This window comes from Henckelia pumila, chromosome 2 (genome assembly GCF_033568475.1).
Source record: "Henckelia pumila isolate YLH828 chromosome 2, ASM3356847v2, whole genome shotgun sequence".
Lineage (NCBI taxonomy): Eukaryota > Viridiplantae > Streptophyta > Magnoliopsida > Lamiales > Gesneriaceae > Henckelia > Henckelia pumila.
Genome location: NC_133121.1, coordinates 139010434 through 139033247, shown reverse-complemented (window position 1 = coordinate 139033247; position 22814 = coordinate 139010434). Strand labels below are relative to the sequence as shown.

The 22814-nt window shown below is 34.0% G+C and overlaps 2 protein-coding genes across 2 annotated transcripts; both read right to left on the bottom strand.

Annotated features, from left to right (window-relative positions):
• Positions 1-1732: 1732 nt before the first annotated feature.
• On the bottom strand, positions 1733-3219 carry LOC140882165 (LOB domain-containing protein 1). Its single transcript, XM_073287972.1, has 2 exons — positions 2921-3219; positions 1733-2291 (listed from the first exon to the last, which is right to left on the bottom strand). Exons 1-2 carry the CDS (start codon positions 3155-3157, stop codon positions 1935-1937), a joined length of 594 nt encoding a protein of 197 aa, XP_073144073.1. The 5' UTR covers positions 3158-3219; the 3' UTR covers positions 1733-1934.
• Positions 3220-4477: 1258 nt separating this feature from the next.
• On the bottom strand, positions 4478-7638 carry LOC140883892 (tetraspanin-3-like). The gene is made up of 2 exons (XM_073290509.1): positions 6818-7638; positions 4478-5057 (listed from the first exon to the last, which is right to left on the bottom strand). The coding sequence occupies exons 1-2, from the start codon at positions 7331-7333 to the stop codon at positions 4713-4715; spliced, it is 861 nt and encodes a 286-aa protein (XP_073146610.1). The 5' UTR covers positions 7334-7638; the 3' UTR covers positions 4478-4712.
• Between the last annotated feature and the right edge of the window lie 15176 nt (positions 7639-22814).

The window sequence follows — 22814 nt, the reverse complement described above, 5'->3', positions numbered from 1 at the left end:
TGTCAATCAATCAACCAATGCTCATTTTTTTAACTTTATTAATTATAACTAGCATAATCGCACACGCGTTGCGTGTGTATAAAATTATGCAATATATTTAATATTATATGTTATATATAAACATTATTTTTTAAATAATATTTAAATTTATTTTTTAACATTTATAAAATAATATAAAAATAAATTTAATTTTTTTTTATCAATTTATCTTATCTACAATGTTTAGTTGAGAAAAATATGGAAATTTGAAATAAAAAAAAAATAAATAAAAATAAAATTATAATATTTATATTACATAAGGGTTTAAAAGATGGTGTCTAAAGGAGAGATTCTTTATATATAGAGAGAAATATATTGTTATTTACACGGGCCAAAAATCGTGACTCCACCACTGTGTTTCGTATGCTATTACGTTGGTCCCATCAAATGACATATATACAAGCTAGAAGACATAGTATTTACGGACATGCGTAGAACATGTTACATGTTGCCATAGCATTTGACCCAATTAGTTGCATTTAAAAAAAATTACGGTAACTTTATTTTTTCCTTGTAACAACAATTTCTCCGATTCATGATTTGAAATTATAATATTGCCTTAATTTTTTTGGAACAAGCGCTTAATGATAAATATTCGTATGCCCGGAAATAATCCTAATGTTAGATATTCTACTAAACAAGAAATTTTTTTAAAAAAAATTAACCAAATGGACGTCACATTATGTACTATAATAAAATATAATACTTTTATAAAAATAACTTTTTTAATGAGTTGTGTCAAGTCAATATAATAATTTTAAAAAATAATTTTTTTTAATGAGTTATGTCACATTGAAAATATTTTTTTATAAAATTGACTTCTTAGATTCTCACAAAATTTCCGACATATATATTTAGCAAATATAAAGACTAATGGAGTAATGGGAGCAAGAAAGATTGTTGATCAAACAATTGATTTTCAATATCGAATTTTCAATATGTTCTAAATGAAACAATCAAACAAATAAACTAGTCGGGAAAAAAATTCCAACCGTACAAACTATCTACCAAAATTGGAAAAATTGTAAATTTAATCATGTATGTTTGTCATTTTGCGATTTTGATTCTCTATATTTTCATATTTCAGTTTTAGTTCTGCATGTTTTGATTTTTGATAATTTTGGTATTTTTTATTCGAAAATGCTTACGTGGCACTGTACACGGCAACTTCATATCACCACTAAATTGGTGTTACGTCAGAAAAAAAAAACTAAAATTGCCAAAAAAAAAATAAAAATAGCGGACTAAAATTAAAATCTGAAAACATAAATGACTGAAATCGCAAAATGACAAACATACTGGATCAAAAAAGCAATTTTTCCTACCAAAATATTATCGATTTTATTTACGTGGATATATATATTATACAGATATATATATATATATATATATATATATATATATATATACGGCAAGTGTTTCACAAAAAAAAAATGAAAAGGAATAGGATCGGAAAAGTGAGGAAAATGAACTTTTCAGTCGACGGAAAAACATAACGAAATTACAGAATTCTTAAGTGATTCGAGCAAGCTAAAGATAAAAAAATAATGGTTGAAATCGAAGACATCAATTAGTAGGTAACCAAAAAGTTGTTACAAGTTCAACGAATAAAGCGAGACAGGACTTGGATTATGACATGCCTAGTCTTTCAAATGATAAAATAACATGGAGGCAATAACATGTCTTTGCTTTAGCATAATCATCATTAGGAATCATTAGATTTACCTAACTATATTAAACTTTTTTTTCTCTCTCTCTCTAACATTAACTAGTACAACAACATTACAATATTCCAAATCATCAAATCCTGGATTTTGATCTTTATTATCATTATACAACAACATAATATCCCATATATATAGAGAGAATTTCATGATACGCCGCGAAATCTAGAATCATGTGGAGAGGAGCTCCCACAAAGTAATACCATTGTTGTTGTTGCTGCTGCTGTTGTTTTCATCTAAGAAGCTGCTTGTGTTAGTCTGGTAGGTATTAAGGCCGTCGAACGATTGCTGATCGTCGGGGTGGGGTTGTGTCATCTCCATGCAAATGAAGGCCATGAGGTTGGTGTATTGGCATTGCATGTTGACGAGGTGTGCTTGTGATTTGGCTAGTTGTTCTTGGAGTAGATTGATTTGCTTTTGGAGTTGGCAGATTGTGCCTGCGCATCCGTACACTGGATCTCTCAGTCTCGCATTGGCTTCATACACCATGCTACTCACTGCATCTGCTCTTTGTTGCTCGGGAAGGTCCTGTAAGAATTCAATATTTTGTGCGATAATTTTCAATTATTTAATGATGGGGTAGGTTGAATTTTTTTTTTATTTTTATAAGGAGATTTTTGTCAAAGTCCATACACAAGATATATATGGCCCACGAGTTTCGATCAGGCTGTGAGCAACGACTGACGTGATAATTACTCATTAAATGTATAAGGTGTCACTTCAGCTGTTACTCATGTAGTTGTCCATGTGATCAAAACTCTATGGCTCACTTGAAAAAAAAAAAAAAGATGATTACGAATTACAATCGAAAGACCCTTGGAATATTATCAGCGCTGCTCTATTTTTTTTCTTGACTATATAATAAAAATATAATATAAGATAATAAAAATATAATATAATTAAGACCAGAGAATAATACATGTGGAAGAGAAACCAAACTAAAATGCTCTTCTTTAATTTCTATATATTGGTATGGATTAAGTCCAAACTTTTGACGAAAACAAAAGGAAAGAAAATTAGCGAAAGAAATTAATTATATTAAAGGGAGGAAGATTAATCAAACTTTAAGTACAGATTGAAGAATTCAAAATTTAATAACTCTGACTTAGATAGTTATAGATATATAAACACATGAATATGATGCATTATATATATACCTGCAGTAACTTGATAATGTTACTCGCGCCGAACACGCGGTGCGCGGTGGCGAACTTGAGTGGATCATTCGGAGGGAAATACGGAGCCAAGATGCATTTCTCGACGCATCGCCTGCGCAAAATCTTGCAAGCAGCGCATGGGCTCACAATTACAGACTGAGGAGGCGGCGACGACGACGACGACGAGGGCGAGCGTGTAGCCGCCACTGTTGTTTTTATTGATTTACTAAACTCCATTGTTGATAGTAGATAGAAGTAGAAACTAACCAAGAAATAGAGTTGTTATTGGAGGGGGTACTTCTTTAATTAATTTGACTATAGCATGCTACACAAATTGAATGTTATATATAGGTAAAGGAAAAGGGCTATATATATATATATATAGCTAGATTATGCAATTTTCTTTGAAAAAGTATTGGCTTTCAAACTCGATTTTCACGATGCATGGGACCATGGGGTGTTGTTTGTATTCTTAGGATTGGTTGAAATCAATATCACGACTAGAACACTTAGGTTCCAATAAAAAAATGCATGAATTAATGATTTTCCATGCTTAAATATTTAAATTATAACTGTATACATAGTCAATATAAGTATGCAGCTGCTTAGGATTCCATCGATTAATATTCAAATTATTCTTTTTTTTTCATGACGATGAAACTCGGACCACTACGCATTAGCTAGTTAAACCCCATAATTTATGTATTGACCTACAAACCACACAAATGATATAAACCAAATTGGTCAAATGCTTATTTACTATACCAATTACTGGAACATGCACGTATATACGTACCCTTGTGGGGTTACAAATAATTTTGTTTCTTATGCCTAATAGTAATAGTACGTACATATATAATTATCAATATCTTGTTCCGAAAAGCTAGCTCGCTACTTGTACAATTGTACTGTGTGAAATTTAAATATTTTATTTCAAGTGATGTTATAATTGTACTAACATTATTTAAGATTTTTGTGTAAATGTACGTATGCAAAATTTAATAAAATTAAAATTTGAAATCATTGAGTTCACACGTTTTATTAAGCGTTATACTTGAGTACTAAAAATTTGACTTGTCTCCTTGATCCCCTTTTCCGTGTGGACCTGGTTAAAGAAAATGTTAACTGGCTACTTCAAGTCCAATATTGTTTTAGTAACAATTAACTGTCTTCAATTTTTTTTTTTAAAAAATAATATAGCATCCTTTTTGGTTCTTTCATTTATATAATTAATGAAAAAAAAAGTAAAAAAATTATCTAACCATATTTTCTTTCTATTAAATTAACTGATATCATCTTGATACACAATGAACATAAATATATGACGTTATCTTGAATCTAAAAATATTAATTAATTAAAGTTAAATTTTTCTAAAATAATTAATCAGTAGCTAACTTTTTAACCTATCAAAAAATAATTTTTACCCGACTAATTTCATATTACACATTTCTTTTTTCATCTTATTTTCTCACATATTATATATTTTAATTTTGAAAAATTGATGACTTGGGTTCTAATTTTTCAAAATAAACCACTTCATATTCTCTTAAATTTTTTTTTGACACCACACAAATCGTGACGCATGTACTCAAGACCTACTAGTATTTATCACGATCATCTATTAATTTCCCTCTTTCTAAAACCAAACAAGACTCTTACATTCTTTTCCCATGGGATAAATCCAAACGCACATAAAAACTATATATGCATGGGAAAGATGAAATATTGTTAAAATAAGATATATCACCATATGCATGAAATGAATATCCCCCTTTGTAAATCATACATGTCTTAGAAAGGCATCCTGGTAGGGCGTGCCTTCTCCATTCGGCTCTCGCCGATGGGCTCGTCGTTGTCGAGCCTCTTGTTGTGCCTAAACGCCATACAGCCAACCACGTAGAGTAGAACGAGGATAACCAAGATGACAACATTGATGACAGAGACCTTTCTCCAGCTCCTCTTGAGGCTGGCCAACACTCCAGCTTTGCAAGAGTCGCAGCCGTAGCACAGCTGCCGCTGGTCGTTGTTCCATTTCAAGCAGTCCTGGTCACTTCCGGTGAGCCCACCGGTGTAACCCCAATACGTCTCGTTGATGTACGCGAACCCGCAAGATGTAGGAGGCTTGCAGCATCCGGACTACATACAAACTCATGAGGTGATCAACGTAAAAATAGTAACGGCAGAGCTAGCTAGGGAATTAAGTATATATAGATTATATTACATGAAAAAATAATGTTTTTCTATAAGTCAGATCGGGTCGTAGAACGAAAATCACACTCGTGAGATTGACCCGTGCCACGAGGGGTCACAAGAAATAATGCTAGATGTACAAAACTGTCCATCATAAAAAATAAATATCTCATTGATCAATGAAATTTTTGTAAATCAAGGTTTACACTAAGGTGTAATTTCCCTGATGAAATACAAAACTGACCATTAATAAGGAAAGATGTAAATCAAGGTGTACACTAAGGTGTACATCTAGCATTGATCCTATTTTATAAACTTGATATTTAAATCTATCAAAATCGTGATATTGAAGGAAAAAAAAACAAGAAAGGAAATTTGGAAGGGACGAAATCCTCTGCTACACTTGGTGCTACAAATTGTCCTACACTTTGCTAAAAACAACCTCGTTTGCACAAATTATTAAAAATTAAATTCATTAAACAACATGGATGAACAAAATATAATTAATCATTGATAAAATGTTCGATTCATCTATTTTTTCAATTAAAATAGGCAATAAATTGTGTCCCAAGCAAGATAAATGAGTAAAACAATTTATTGATGATTTTTTAATTGAAAAAATAGTGAATCGAAGATTTTATCAATGATTAATTATATTTTGTTCATCCATATTGTTTAATGAATTTAATTTTTAATAATTTGTGCAAACGAGGTTGTTTTTAGCAAAGTGTAGTACGATTTATACCACCAAATGTAGCAGAGGATTTCGTCCCAATTTGAACCCTATTAAGTAAAGGTGCAAGAAAGCTCGAATCTTAGCGTATAAGAAGAAAAGTGGATTGAAAATAAAGGCTTTAAGATTCCCGGCCGCATCATCGCGACCGACAAACTTTTATATTTGAAATTTTGAATTAACACTCCAAACAAACACCCAAAAAACAAAAAGCTCAAAAAGGTGAATATTCAAACAAAAGAATTGAAAGGCTTCAAACTTTTTCCTTAAAATAAAGTTTACCTATATAGAGAGGATTTAAGTATACCGTTGTAACTTAAGATTTTAATTTCTAGCGATCGACCTTAATTAATATTGGACAAATTCTTTGCATTTTTTGTCACATGCACATATATATTTGATTATTTTGTGATTTTTGGTATTCTACGTTGTGAAATTTCAGTTTTAATCAATTATATTTTATTTATTTTTTGCAATCTTAATCATTTTTCTATGCAATACCAATGTTGTGCAGATGTGTAGTTAATATCAATATTTTTGATGAAAAGTTACAAAAATTACTAAAAATCAAAATATACATAACTAAAACAAAAAATTTAATTAATAACATAAAATATCAAAATCGCAAAAAAGAAAATCTAAGTATTTAACAGAAAAATTCCAATTTACCCTTATTATTGTTATATCATAATAGATATCTTCTAAAACGTAACTGTACGTGTGCAATGATAATTTCATTCCCAAATAATTTCCAAACTTGTTCTAATTCTCCATCTCTTCAAGATTATAATTTCTAACTCATTAATTTATAGCCCGATCGAATATTTCTCATGACTTATGTATTTTAATTTATTATTATAATTGGATGAATTTTGTAACAAATTAAAACTTGCATCACTGATAACTAGTTATATATTCCTCGTTTCTTTGGAATAAAAATAATAATGTTTCTAGCTAGCTATTTCCTAAGTACCTGAATAGGAGTGAGTTTGCGGAGATAGAAGGTCTCGGCCGGCTCCGGAGCTCCGGCAACAATCCTCCTCCCCATCTTTCGACACACATGCGAATCTCTAATACACGCACTGATCTTACTCCAGTAACTCCCGCTCGCCACTCTCTCCTCCAGCCAACCCGAGTAGTCCCTCAGATCGTACTCCAAGTACACCCGGTTCATCACGGGTTGACCCGAACCCTTATCCGTCACCGCATACGCGAAGATGATGAAGCCCACGAGGGCGGAGATGACGAAGAACATGGCCCACAAGTAGACGTACATGAGGAAGGTGTTGCGGTAGCACGAACCGACGAAACCGGCCAGCGAAACGACCATGATGGAAACTCCGATGGTGATGAGGGGCCACTGGAGGAATTTCATGCAGTCCGTGTTGTCGGCACGGCTGCCCAGCCATATCCCGCCTCCGAGGATCGGGACCGACGCCATGAAAGTTGCGAAGTTGAGGAAGCCCACGAGGTGATTGCTGCTCCTCATGATTTGCCTAGCCTTTGGTGTTAACTTCGGCGAGTTTTAGGTTTTGAAAGAACAAGTGTGTCTCTCCTAGCTTGTGAGTGGAAGATGGGCATGCACGTCTATAAATTACCCTATTCGATTATAGGAATAGTCTATATTACCACATGGACAGTGTCCATGTAGAGATCCAACGATCATTTTTTTTAAAACAACCGTTGAATGTAGCATATGGGCACTAGCATAGACTTTAGCTCCCTCGATTATAATATGAGTTATGATGTATTTATAATGAAGATTATACAAACGGTTACACGTAGTATGTAACCATGTGTGTATAATCTTCATTGTGCGCGCATATAACAATTTTTTTATAGTAAATTCTTATTGTTTTAGAAATATTCACCTAAGGCTACGTACGAGAAAAAAAAAAAAAGATAATAATGTTGACTATTATTCAAGAAATAGAATAATATTGGATGCATGAGGTTTTATTTTTATAGGGGAGATTTATTACGATTTATATAATGAAGATCAAGAGCATGCGGCAATTTTCTTTGAAAAAGTATCGGCTCTCTGGGAACAATGGGACCATGCATGTAAAGCTGTGGTTTCCTAACTAAGAATAAATTTGAACTTCCACACAAGAGAATAATGTCGGATTTAAATAAAATAAAAAAAATTTAAAAATAGGAGTAAGTATAGTTGGAAACTTGGATGGCGCCCTTTATTGAGAATCTTCTTTTCTTCGTTCACATATTGATATAAAATTCTGAAAGAGTATTTACTTTTTTTCTAGCTAGAGATAAGTTTAACTTGTACAAATCTAAATCTAAAATCTAAATTCTTTTTTGCCTCTTAAGGGGAAAAAAAAAACACTATAAAGAATGAAGTCCGGACCCTCTTACTTGCGATTAATTAGAGTGTGTGTTAGGAAAGAAAAATATATAAACTCAATATAATGCAAATACCTAAAGGCGTCATATGATTTGATAATAAGATTCCCCAAATTATTGGGACCTACACTAATCTACAAAAATCCAAAACTCAAAAGGGTGAATATTCGAAGAAAAGGGGTAAATTAAAAGGCGAAAGGAATTCAAACTTTTTCTCTAAAATAGACTTTGTGTAGAGTTTTAGTAACTTTTTGCGGCCTTCTCATTCTCATTTGTAATTCTTTATAAATGTAAAATTTTAATCAATATATCTAATCTAATTCTTATGGTGTTTTTTGGGTTTCTGTTATTGTATGTATAGATGAGGATACAATTATAAAAACAATTATTTAAATTGAGTGTACTTTAATATATTTAATAATGTATGTATATATTATAGATAAATTAAATTCCAGGATTTGAAGGAAGAATTATGAGATGGGTTTGGACTAGTCTAATGTGGCCTTTTTATCTAGATTACATATAAGCATTTGGTATGCTCAATTTTAAATTTTTTTTCAAAAAAAAAAAAAACCCACAAAATCATCAATTTGCAAAAATAATAATAATAAATTCAAATACTTAAAAATATAAATTTATATTATATACACACAGAACATAACATTTGTATATAACGTTACACAAAATGCATGTGTTCTGCTATTAATATCAATATTGGACGGGGTTCGCAAATGTAGAAAGCACATTTAGAGGTTTGTGGTGTTAATGTTTTCACGGCCTAGAAGAACATTCCTAACACGCCATGTATGCATGTACGAGCCATATAAATGTACAAATGAAATCAAATTAAATAATAAACAATTTCACATTTTAAAATAAAAATAAAAATATAACGAAAATAAAATAATTATGAAAACATTATAAACTATTATAATTTTGTATAAATAGTATCAATAAAAAGATATGGAATGCTATCAATGTTCTAAAAGACGATGGTTGTCCACCGCCTCGTTTTCTTGCTAATCTCCCACCTAGCCAGCTTGGGCATTGCCTAGGCTATGGGTGCAAGTGAACCGAATCGAGCCGAATAATGATAAAATTTTAAGGCTCGAATTCGGCTCGATAAGAGTATATTCAAGTCGAGCTCGATTCGAAGCTCGATAATTTCAAATATTTTGGCTCGAGCTCGCCTCGAAATGAAGTTCAAGTTTGAGTTTGAGTTCGGCTTGAAACATTCGAACCTATTCGTGAACTATTGCTCGGATATTATGGTTCAAAAAGCTCAAAATGTTCGAAAAGGTTCGAAATATATAAATATTTATTATATAATTATATTATATTAATTAAATATTAAGACTCGCGAACTATTCACGAACTATCGAACAAAATAATTTTGGCTCGAGCTCGGTTCGAAAAATAGATCGAACATGTTCGAATTCGACTCGAGTTCGATAAGCTCGAATACGAATCAAATATTTATCGAGCGGGCTCGTAAAGCTCACGAACCGGCTCGGTTCGTTTGCACCCCTAGCCTAGGCTACTATTTTTTATATAAAAAATTTAAAAATCAAAAGCTAAATAAGATAGACGCGACACGAGAAACAAACACAGAAGAACGAAAAAGTGTAGGAAAGAAAGCCAAGCAAAAAATTAAATCTCATGTTACGTATGAAAACTTGATATCTATCACTATTTTAAAAGGCGACATCTAGGACCGCCTAGGCGCTAGACAACCGTCCACCCTCCTGGTTTTTAGACAGTTGAAGTTTTTAGGAGTTATTATATTATTTGTCCGTATAGGCCGCCTATTTGCCTCCTAAAAGCCTCAAAATTCGCGTAGACGGCCCGCCTAGATTAACATATAATATATTTTAATTTTAATTTTTTTTAAAAAAAGATTCTTTGACATATTTGTCCATCAATTTGTATCGGATGAAGACGAGAAATATGTCATGCAAGTCGAGTTTGAATTTGATAAATAGGAATTGTTGGAGAAATATCAAAATGAACAAAAATAATAAGATATTTAGACTAAAAATATACCACTTTGGTAGGTGAATTCGATAAAGAAGAATTATTAAAAAAATATTAAGATGGGTCGGATTAGAATAATTAGATATTTAGGCTAAAAAAAATTAAATAGGCCCCGCCTAGGCGGCCTCAATGTCTAGGCACTAAAAGGTGGGTGACCGTCTGCCTATCGCCTAATTATTATTATTATTATTATTATTATTATTATTATTATTATTATTATTATTATTATTATTATTATTATTTTATAAGAGTTTCATACAAAAACTGAAAATCATAAGACATAAAAATTATATTTTATAGTAAAACTTATTAGAATCATAGAGTTTGAAAGAGAAAATCTGTAATCTTCATTGATAGAATATTGGGAGAAAAACCCAAAGTCAATTACAATTGAAGTATATAGCAAGTCATGAAATGAAACCGCCAAAAGAGCTATATAAAGCATTACAAGAAAAATGCGACTTTTACTACCCTGGTATATTAAACGTGTTTCCTAATACTCCTCCTCAAGATGAAGAATGTATATTGTGAACACCCATCTTGGACAACAACATACGAAACTGATTTGGCAGTAAAGATTTGGTAAATAAATCTGCAAGTTGCAAGTGTGAAGGAATATGCAAAGCTTTGATGACACCCTGCTGAATCTTTTCTCGCACAACATGACAATCAATCTCGATATGCTTCGTGCGTTCATGGAATACTGGATTAGATGCAATATAGATAGCTGCTTGACTATCACAAAATAGAACAACAGGATTAGAATGAGGAACACGTAAATCTTTAAGTAATGACAGCAGCCAAGTGATTTCACATGTTGCACTAGCCATAGACCGATACTCTGCTTTTGCAGAAGAGCGCGACACCGTTTGTTGTTTCTTAGACCTCCATGATATCAAGGATTCACCAAGCACACAAAATCCAGTGGTAGAACGACGAGTGTCAGGACAAGTTGCCCAATCAGAGTCTGAAAAGAAAGTAAGCTTGAGAAGGGACTTAGAGCTATAAAACAAACCCTGACCAATGGTGCCTTTAACATATTTAAGTACTGAATAAGCAGCTTGAAGATGCGTGTCTCTTGGGTTAGCAACGAATTGACTCAACCTATTCACAAAATAAGCTAAGTCCGGTCTCGTGATGGATAGATACAGCAGCTTTCCAATAAGTTTTCTATACATGATTGGATCAGTCAACAATTCTCCCTCTTCACAATTAATCTTCAGATTAGTATCCATAGAAGTGTTGCGTGATTTACAACCAGTAAGTCCTGCTTCAGATAACAATTGAAGAGCATAATGCCTTTGACAAATAGATATTCCATGAGATGATCTTGCCACTTCTATGCCTAGAAAATACCTCAAATCTCCCAAATCTTTCAGTTTGAATTTACTGTCTAGAAAAACTTTGAGATCCTCTGCTTCTTGTTTATTGTTGGTAGCAATAACAATGTCATCAACATATACTAGAAATGCCAAAAAAATATCCCCACGGGTCCTAACAAAGAGAGAATTATCTGCATGACTTTGTGTAAAACCAATATTCATTAGAGTGGAAGAGAATTTGGCAAACCACTGCCTTGAGGCTTGTTTAAGCCCATAAATCGATTTATGCAATTTACACACTGGATTATTGGGTAAAGACTCCCCTTTTCATTGATAACCCGGAGGCAAAGACATGTAAAATTTCTCAGAAAGATCACCATGCAAAAAGACATTGTTAACATCCAATTGTGTGAGAAACCAACCTTTAATAGAGGCAAGAGCCAACAAGGTTCTAACTGTAACCAATTTGGCCACATGAGAAAAAGTTTCCAGAAAATCGATTCCTTCTTGTTGCGTATAACCTTTGGCAACCAAGCGAGCTTTATATCGCTCCAAAGAACCATCACCTTTAAGTTTAAGCTTGTAAACCCATTTGCAACCCACAACACTTTTCTGAGAGGGTAAAGAAACAACGGTCCAGGTACCATTGTTTTCAAGAGCTTGAAGTTCATCAGTCATGGCTTGACACCATGCTGGTTGAGCAGCAGCTTGAGCGAATGTTTGTGGTTCAGAAATGGTAGAGACATTGTGAACAAAGGAACGGTATGAATTAGAAAGTTTCTGATCACTAAGTACTAGGTGCAGGGGATGAACGGTAGAAAACGATGAGGGAAAAAAAGAAGTAGCATAGCAATGAAAATCACGTAAATGAGTAGGTTTGATTGTAACTCGATGAGAACATGTCAGATAAAGTTGTTTGTCTGGAAAAGTTTGCACAATATCCTTAGAAGATGACACAGAAGTAGATTGATGTGGAATCACAGGATTAAAGAAAGAGTCTGGATTTTGAGCAAGAGAACTTTCTTTAAATGGAAATAAATTCTCATGAAATATCACATCACGCGAGATATAAACTTCATTTGTTTCAAGATTCAACTATTTATAAGCTTTATAACCTGGTGGATAACCTAGAAATACAGATTTTATGGCTCGTGGAGAAAACTTATGGCGATGAGAAGGAAGAGTGGAACCATAACATAAACACCCAAAAACTCTTAAATGATCATAAGAAGGATCTTTACCAAAAAGAAGTTGGAAAGGACTTTTATTGGACAAAAGTGATGAAGGTGTTCTGTTAATGAGATTAACAGAAGTTAGTATGCAATCACTCCAATATCCTAGTGGAATATGAGATTGAAACACCAAGGCTCGAGCTACATTCAAGATGTGTTGATGTTTTCGTTCGACCACAGAATTTTGTTGTGGCCTCTCAACACATGAATGATAAGAAAGAATCCCTTTATCATTGAAAAATTGAGAAAAATTAAGCTCAGGGGCATTATCAGATCTGACAGATTTGATCTTTTGTCCAAACTGAGTATGCACCATCTTACAAAAATTAGGAATGATATTCACTGCAGCAGACTTGGATTTGAGGAGATAAACCCATGTGAAACGTGTATGATCATCAACAATTGTCAAAACATAATTATAACCTTCAACACTTAAAGTCTGAAACGGTCCCCAAATATCAATATGAATCAATTGAAAAGGAAGATCGCTAAGAAAATTATTTGAAACAAAAGGTAAAAGCTTTTGTTTGGACAAATGACAAGTATCACAAACCAGTGAATCATCATGTTTTATTGATGTAAGAAGCAAATCATTATTTACAATGGAAACTTTTGAAAAAGAAGGATGACCCAACAGATAGTGCCAAAGTTCAGAAGTACTAAAGGAAACATTACAGATTGCTTGAGGAAAGTCTTGAATTTGAGTGTTCAGAATGTATAGGTTTTCAACTCTTCTACCCATCCCAATCATCTTATCCTTGGTAAGATCCTGGATTTGATAGAAATCATGAGAGAAAGAAACTAAGCAAGACAACTGTGCAGTTAAGGAGCTTATAGATAGTAAGTTAAAATGAAATTGAGGAACAAACAAGACATTGTCTAAAACCAGCTTAGACGTTACTGGAACTGAACCAACATGTGTGGCTGACACTATAGAGTTATTTGGTAAAGTGACTCGATAAATTTTTGATTGATAAGACGCAAATGAATTCAAAGAACAACAAATATGATGTGTTGCCCCTGTATCAAGTACCCAATCAGAAGAAAGATTTGAGTTAAAACCTACTGATAAAGAATGATTACCATTCAAGAACAAAAAAGACGATTCAGGCTGCTGATTGACCAGTGTGTTACCATGCCCCATTTGAAGTTTAGAACTCAAGAATGCAATAAGTTGTCTGCATTGGTCTGGATTCAAAGAATCATTCACAGATACATCAGAAGATACGACTGATTGATTTGTTTGCATCCTTCCATCATTCACAGGAACATCAGTAGAAACATGGGCTTGATTTGCTCGCATTCTCCCATCATTTGGTTGTTTCTGTTTATACCTAGGATGTCCCGGAGGATAACCATGAATCTTGAAGCATTTATCAATAGTATGACCAGGATAATGACATCCAGAACATAGGGGTCTATCACTAGGATATCTATCAGTAGGATATCCATTTCTACCACCACTATTATTCTGAAAATTTCGCACAGCAGCAACATGAGATGGTTGAGCTGCTACAGACGATAAATCCATACTACTATCTAGAACATTTTTGTGTATAGAACGTTGTCTTTCCTCCTGTAATACTAATGAGAAAACCTTTGAAATTTCTGGAGTTGGCTCCATCATTAGAATCTGAGCCCTAATTTGAGCATACGAGTCATTTAATCCCATCAGAAACTGCATAACACACTCTTGATCTTGATAATTCATCCACTCTTTTATTGAACCACAATTACACACAGAAACCGGTTGAAAATCCTTGAGCTCATCCCACAGAATTCTCAATTTAGTATAATACGAATTAGCATCCATAGATCCTTGTTGTAAACCATTCAATAGCTTCTTAATCTGGAAAATTCGTGGAGCATTGCTTTCATGAAATTGATTACGCAGATCCGTCCAAATTTCAGAAGCAGTAGAGAGATACAATAGGCTATCCGCAATGTCACGGCTTACAGCATTCAATATCCATGAAATGACCATACTATTACAACGAATCCATGCTCCAAGCAGCAATTATCAGAATTAGGTCGCAACAACGAACCATCAACAAAGACGAACTTGTTTTTGGCTGTTAATGCCATAAACATAGATCGATTCCAGGAATTATATTTATTACCTGTGAGCAAATGTGACACCAATTTCATACCAGGATGATCCCCATTTTGCAAATACAACGGACTACCAATGTCTTCAAGATGTGCTCGTCTGATCGGATTCGGCAGAGCTTGATTATTCTGAGCTTGCGATCCCCTCGCCATGACGAATACAAATCAGATGACAAATACGAATCAGAGTACGATTTTACCTCTCTGATACCATATTAGAATCATAGAGTTTGAAAGAGAAAATCTGTAATCTTCATTGATAGAATATTGGGAGGAAAACCCAGAGTCAATTACAATTGAAGTATATAGCAAGTCATGAAATGAAACCGCCAAAAGAGCTATATAAAGCATTACAAGAAAAATGCGACTTTTACTACCCTGGTATATTAAACGTGTTTCCTAATACTCCCCCTCAAGATGGAGAATGTATATTGTGAACACCCATCTTGGACAACAACATACAAAACTGATTTGGCAGTAAAGATTTGGTAAATAAATCTGCAAGTTGCAAGTGTGAAGGAATATGCAAAGCTTTGATGACACCCTGCTGAATCTTTCTCGCACAACATGACAATCAATCTCGATAAAACTCATGAATATCTCAAGGTATTTATTGTTTAGATTTTAAAAAAACCGCTTAGGCGGTGGGTCACCACCCGTCTACCGCCTAGTGCTTTTTAGAATATTGAATGTTATAGAGATTTTTGAACTATTATTTTTTTAATGGAGGGGCGATATGAAGATGTCAAAAAATATCAAGGGAATGGCTAATTTCATATTTATTTGGAGGTTTTGTTTTGTTTTTTTTTGTAAAAAAATGTTATAACTCAAGGGATGTCGATGATAACTAATCCTAAATAATATATATTACCGTTGGCTCGGATTTTTGGGCAGGCTATCCAAACACGAAAAGTGTGAAAATCTGAATTTATTCAGATTTTGTGAGTTTCGATTTGACAGTTCGTTTAACCTCATCGAATTTTGATGAAACTAGTCAAAATTCAACCAACGTAAATAAATAAAATGATAATTAATTGTTTGAATGATATGCATACAATTTTATACATAAGGCTTAAGCTCAATTATTATAAACACCCATATATATTAACATACTATCACCTTATAAATGAAAAAAAAATTCCGGGCCAGAGCCCACCTCAGCCTTTTGAGTGGCTCAGTCCCTGAATTTGTAACTAGAAGTAGAAACTAACCAAGAAATAGAGTTGATATTGGAGAGAAAACTTCTTTTGACTATAGCATGCTACACAAATTGAATGTTAGATATAGACAAAGGAAAGGGCTATATATCTAGATTGTGCAATTTTCTTTGAAAAGATATTGGCTTTCAAACTCGATTTTCTCGATGCATGGGACCATGGGGTTTGTTTGTATTCTTCGGATCAGTTGAAATCAATATATATCAAGACTAGAACACGTTGGTTCCAATCAAACATGCATGAATTAATTTCCCAAGCTTAAATAGTTAAATTACTAAATTTTACGTTGATCATGTAAGACACCTTTCTTTTCACCATATTACTAATATATGTATAAGTCATCACATTTCATCCCACTTTCTTCTCATCATATTATTTATCCATATATTAACAATTTATTTTACATCAGTCAAATCATTAATTATTTATCTCACATCAATCAAATCATTAGATTTAAATTACTATATTACCTTTTATAAATAATATAAATTTTATTTTATTTATTATTAAAAGGACAAAATAGTCATTTAATATTTTTATATAAAATTTAATCAATCAAATCAAATAAATCATAATTTATCAATCAAATCCAATATTATTTTAACTATTATTTCTTATTTATTTTTATTACATTATACTACTTATCTATATATTACTTATACCATACCTCAAACCAAACGGTGCCTAAATGTATACGGTCAATATAAGTATGCAGCTTAGGACTCCATCAATTAATATTCAAATTATGGGCTAATTTTATTTGACAGTTCAGAACCTATAATTATTTACAAATTAGCCCAACGTTGGACATATTAAGCATCCTACTGGGACGTGTCCTCACCATTCGGCTCTCGCCATTGGGCTCGTTGTTATCGATCATCTTGCATGTTGTGCCTAGCTCCATGCAGCCAACCATGTAAATGTGTCGCGCCCATGAAACTCTGACTAATTATTAGCCAACCATGTAAATGGGTCGAACACTACTTCAATTATCCACTTCTCTTGATCAACAACAGATTCCACCCAATTCGCCACTTTCCCTTCATTAGCCAACTCCTCGTCAGGCGATTTGCTCGTCAAAAGTTCGAGCAGTATGACCTAGGGACGGAACTATATGGGGGGCTAGGCTGGATATAGTTAGTATATATATATATATATATATCTCGATTTGGTACCGCTCTCGCGGCCCGCACCGAAACAGTGCTTTACCCCTAGATGTCCAGTCAACTGCTGCGCCTCAACGCATTTCGGGGAGAACCAGCTAGCTCTGGGTTCGAGTGGATATATATATATATATATATATATAAATTATTATTTGCAATTGATTGAATTTTTTAATTTATTGTTATATATGAGTTTTATTTAAGTTATTTAGGCTTCTAAATTTTGTGTTTATATAGACCATTTCATGGAATATTCAATATATTAAACATTATATGCTATTGAGTACAAAATAACATAATAAATTCAAAGTAAATATATAATTATGTACATTATCAAATTAAAAAAATTATACTTTATAAAATATAAAACAATTATTCAACTTATTTTAAAGAGAAATTTTTTTGATTCATTAACTCACCAAATTTTCAATTTTTTTTATAAAATATAATTTAATTATTGAAATACATTCACAGTTGAATATAGAAAATATTTATAAGGGTATTGATATATTAAAATTTTGTATCATTATTATCATGATTGATATTCAATTTTTTTTTAAAATCATAAACAAGTTGAAAGATGCATGTTTAATAAAATATTAACATAAATCTAATATGTATATTGACCCTATGAGTTTTATTCATATTTGTTCATGTAAAATTAGTCCCCCTACTGCAAAATCCTGGTTATGTCCCTGGTATGTCTATGACCCCAAGCTGTACACATCCGCAGGCTGCGTGGTGTCGCGTGTGTCGATCACTTCCGGGGCTCGATAACCGCTTATGGTGGATGATGGAGGAACGAGTTGCGTGAGGCCGAATTCGGTGATCCGAGGGTTGTAGTAGCTTGTTAGGAAGATGTTGGATGACTTGATGTTCCCATGCGTGATCGGGGCGTTGTTGGAGTGGAGATGTTCGATCCCACGGGCCGTGCCGAGGGCGATTCTCAGCCTGAGTTCCCAAGAAAGTGATTGCTTGTTGGGTCCTGGTGAATATGCACCAAACATGTATGTGATCAGGTTTAAGTCAAGTGATTAAGCAGAAAACAAGCAAGAAACTCGATAATGGAAATGGTAAACTTTATAGAGAACAGAGGCTAGCTAACCATGAAGAAGTGCATTCAAGCTTCCATTCGACATGGGCTCGTAGATAAGAATTACTTCTCTTCACTACCATACAAATACCATTTTAATGGCAACAGATTCTCATGGATCAACGATCCCATTTCTTCCATTTTTGACCTGAATTCTTGCTCTGAAATGCTCACGTTTTTCAACCTAGCTCTTCACAATCACCTGAAATCCTGCGTCTAAATACGCCTTATACGTTGATCCATGTTGGAAATATTGAATGAATTGTGATTGGGCTTGAAAGGGTTTGAAATGATTGACCCAAGTGGCTTGAAACACTTGTCCAAAGTATTGCAAAATTCAAAATTTTGGTGAAATAAATTGGAGAAAAATGGGAAAATGGTTGTCCCACATTAGAACAACTCCAATTTGTTGTTCACCTTATATAACCCATGTTTGGTTTATGGGATTGGGCCCTTAGGGCACCGGATATTTCGTGTATAAGTCTATATATACGGTGGTAACACAAAAACAAATAGACAGAACATCTGATAACGTGTATACATCAGATTTCTGCAGAATTCTCCCCTCACTCTCACAAAAGATAAAGTTGCTTCATATTTTAGTTCGACGAAGATCGAGATATTTGTTGTGTTGCTATGTCTCGATTGATTAGTCGTTGTATCTTAGAGACGAATGCCGCCAACGTTGAGCACTGTTAACGGGCAATTTTGTCTTGCGGATAGAGAGTTTCTCTCGCCTCGACTTTGTTGATTATTATCGCTGCTGTTGTTGCTGCTGATTAACAAGTTCTTCAGAATTCGGAATACACCCTTATAACAATCTCAAGACGAAATTTTTGTATTTCTCGGATTCTGAAGATGTCTACCATTTCATTCACTCCGCTCGCTTCCTCCCCTGCACATGGAGAAAAGCCGCCAAAATTTTCTGGTGCCGTCTTAAAACGTTGGCAGCAAAAGATGCTGTTCTATCTGACAACGCTCAATCTGTCTAGATTTCTGAAGGAGGATCCCCCTGTCATCGTTGATGGCGATTCTGACACCCAAAGGAGGACCGCTGTTGATGCATGGAACCACAGCGATTTTCTGTGCAGAAACTATATTTTGAATGGTCTTGATGACACTCTTTATAGTGTCTATTCATCAGTCAAGATGGCCAAGAAACTCTGGGATTCCTTGGAGAAGAAATACAAAACGGAAGACGCAGGTATAAAAAAGTTCGTGGTTGGCAAATTTCTGGACTTCAAGATGATAGGCTCAAAAACTGTAATGAGTCAAGTGCAAGAGATACAAATCATCTTGCATGACTTATTGGCCGAAGGGATGAAAATCAATGAACCATTCCAAGTTGCGTCTATCATTGAGAAGTTGCCTCCAATGTGGAAAGACTTCAAAAACTACCTTAAGCACAAACGTAAGGAGTTGAAACTTGAAGATCTTATAGTGCGACTTCGCATTGAGGAGGACAACAGAAATACCGAAGCCAAGTCACATAAAAAGATGGAAACCGAGGCCAAAGCAAATCTGGCGGAGTCTAGTAAGAGTCAAAAGAGAAAGCGCCCCCATGATGGAAAGCAAAAGGAAAAGTCGAAAAAATTCCAAGGAAGTTGCTACAACTGTGGCAAACCAAATCACATGGCAAGGGATTGCCGAATTCCAAAGAAAAACAACACAAATCAGAAACGAAATCAATCAAACTTGGTTGAACAAAGGTATGTACCTTTAGCAATTTTTGATATTGATTTAAGTGCCGTTATTTGTGAGACCAATATGGTGGATGATCCGAGAGGATGGTGGATTGATACCGGCTCTACGAGTCACATTTGTGTCGATAAAGATATGTATTCCACCTATGCCACCGTTGGGGATAGAAAATTGTTTATGGGAAACTCCGTGAAGTCTGAAGTTGTGGGAGTAGGTAATGTGGTGTTGAAGATGACCTCGGGCAAATTGGTGACGCTCAAGAATGTGCTGCATGTGCCAGACATTCGAAAGAACTTAGTTTCGGGTTTTCTTTTGAGCAAGGCTGGATTTAGAATGGTATTTGAATCTGATAAATTTGTATTAACTAAATCTGGTGTTTTTGTTGGCAAAGGGTACCAAGATAGTGGTCTCTTTAAATTGAATGTAATGAATGTTTCCCGCCTTGAGGCGAAGAATAAAGTTGATGGTTCTGCTTACTTGCTTGAAAGCTATGAATTATGGCATGAATGATTAGGACATGTTAACTTCAATACGTTGCAACGACTTGCAAATTTAAATGTAATACATACGTTTAAAAGAAATCCACAAAACAAGTGTGAGATTTGTGTTGAAGCGAAAATGTTTAAAGCTCCATTTCATAATGTCACGAGAAGTACTACGCCACTTGAATTAATACATACTGATATATGTGATTTAAAAATGGTACAAACACGAGGTGGAAATAAGTACTTTATAACATTCATTGATGATTGCACCAAATTTTGTTAAGTATATTTATTGAAAAGCAAAGATGAAGCGATCGAAGCTTTCAAAAAATATAAGACTGAGATTGAAAATCAACGAAGTTCGAAAATTAAAATGATTCAAAGTGATCGAGGTGGAGAGTATGTGGCTCCTTTTGAAGAATTTTGCTCAACTTCGGGCATCATTCATCAAACGACAGCCCTTTACTCACTTCAATCCAATGGCGTTGCAGAACGCAAAAATCTAACATTAAAGAAAATGATGAACGTGTTGTTAATAAATTCTGGCTTACCTCAAAATATGTGGGGTGAAGCGATTCTCTCAGCAACTCACATTCTAAACTGGATTCCAATCAAAGGAAAAGACAAAACACCATATGAACAGTGGAAAGGTCGTAAACCTTCTTACTAATACCTCAAAGTGTGGGGGTGTTTGGCGAAAGTAGAAGTACCTAAGCCAAAAAAAATAAAAATTGGGCCTAAAACGGTTGACTGTATATTTATTGGTTATGCATACAATAGTAGTGCATATCAATTTTTAGTACATAAGTCAACGATTCCTGATGTACATGATGACACAATTATGGAGTCAAGGAATGCTGTATTCTTTGAAAATATCTTTCCATCTAAAGAAATGAAAAAAATTAGTTCGAACAAGCGAACTCATGAAAACACAACTGAAACTTCACAAAATAATGAGGAACCACGACGCAGCAAGCGTGTAAGAGTTGAAAAGTTGTTTGGTCCTGATTTTCTAACATACATGTTAGATAATGAACCAAGAACTCTTCAAGAGGCTTTATCAAATCCTGAGGCTCCTTTTTGGAAGGAAGCCATACAAAATAAAATAGATTTCATCATGCACAATCATACGTGGGAGTTGGTTGATCTCCCTCCGGGATGTAAGTCTTTGGGATCCAAGTGGATTCTTAAAAGGAAATACAAAGAAGATGGATCTATAGATAAATATAAAGCTCGACTAGTGGTTCAAGGTTTTAGACAAAAGGAGGGATATGATTTCTTCGATACCTACTCTCCAATTTCTAGAATAACATACATTCGTGTTCTCATAGCTATTGCAGCATTGCATGATCTTGAGATACATCAAATAGATGTTAAAACAACGTTTTTGAATGGAGAGTTGGACAAAGAAATATATATAAAACAACCATAAGGGTTTATTGTACCCGAAAAAGAAGGAAACGTGTGAAAACTTGTCAAGTCATTGTATGGACTCAAACAAGCACCTAAACAGTGGCATCAAAAGTTTGACACTGATATGTTGTCAAATGATTTCACAATAAATGAATGTGAAAAATGTGTCTATATTAAAGGTACTACAAGTGCATATGTAATTGTTTGTCTTTATGTATATGACATGTTAATCATGGGTAGTAACCATGAATTGATTGTGAAAACCAAGAAAATGTTGAGACAACATTTTGATATGAAGGATTTGGGATTATGTGATATAATTCTAGGGATTAAAGTCTCTAGACTTCCTGCTGGAATTATTTTATCTCAAACTCATTATGTAGAAAAGGTTCTTGAACGATTTAATGCCACAAATCGTCCTCCGGCTAGAACATCTATGGAATTGGGTATACATTTAGCCAAAAATAGAGGAGAACCTGTTTCACAAGTGGAATATGCAAGGGTGATAGGAAGTTTAATGTACTTAACTAACTGTACCCGTCCTGATCTTGCATATACTGTAATCAAACTTAGTCGATTCATAAGTAATCCAAGTGAGGATCATTGGAAAGCACTAATGAGAGTGTTTGGATATTTGAAATACACTTCTAGTTATGAAATAATGTATACAAAATATCCTGCAGTCCTAGAAGGATATTGTGATGCAAATTGGATTTTTGACACGAAAGACTCCAAGTCTACGAGTGGATATGTGTTCACTATCGGTGGAGGAGCGGTGTCATGGAGATCCTCTAAATAAACATGTATAGCTCGGTGGACTGTGGAGTCCGAGTTCATTGC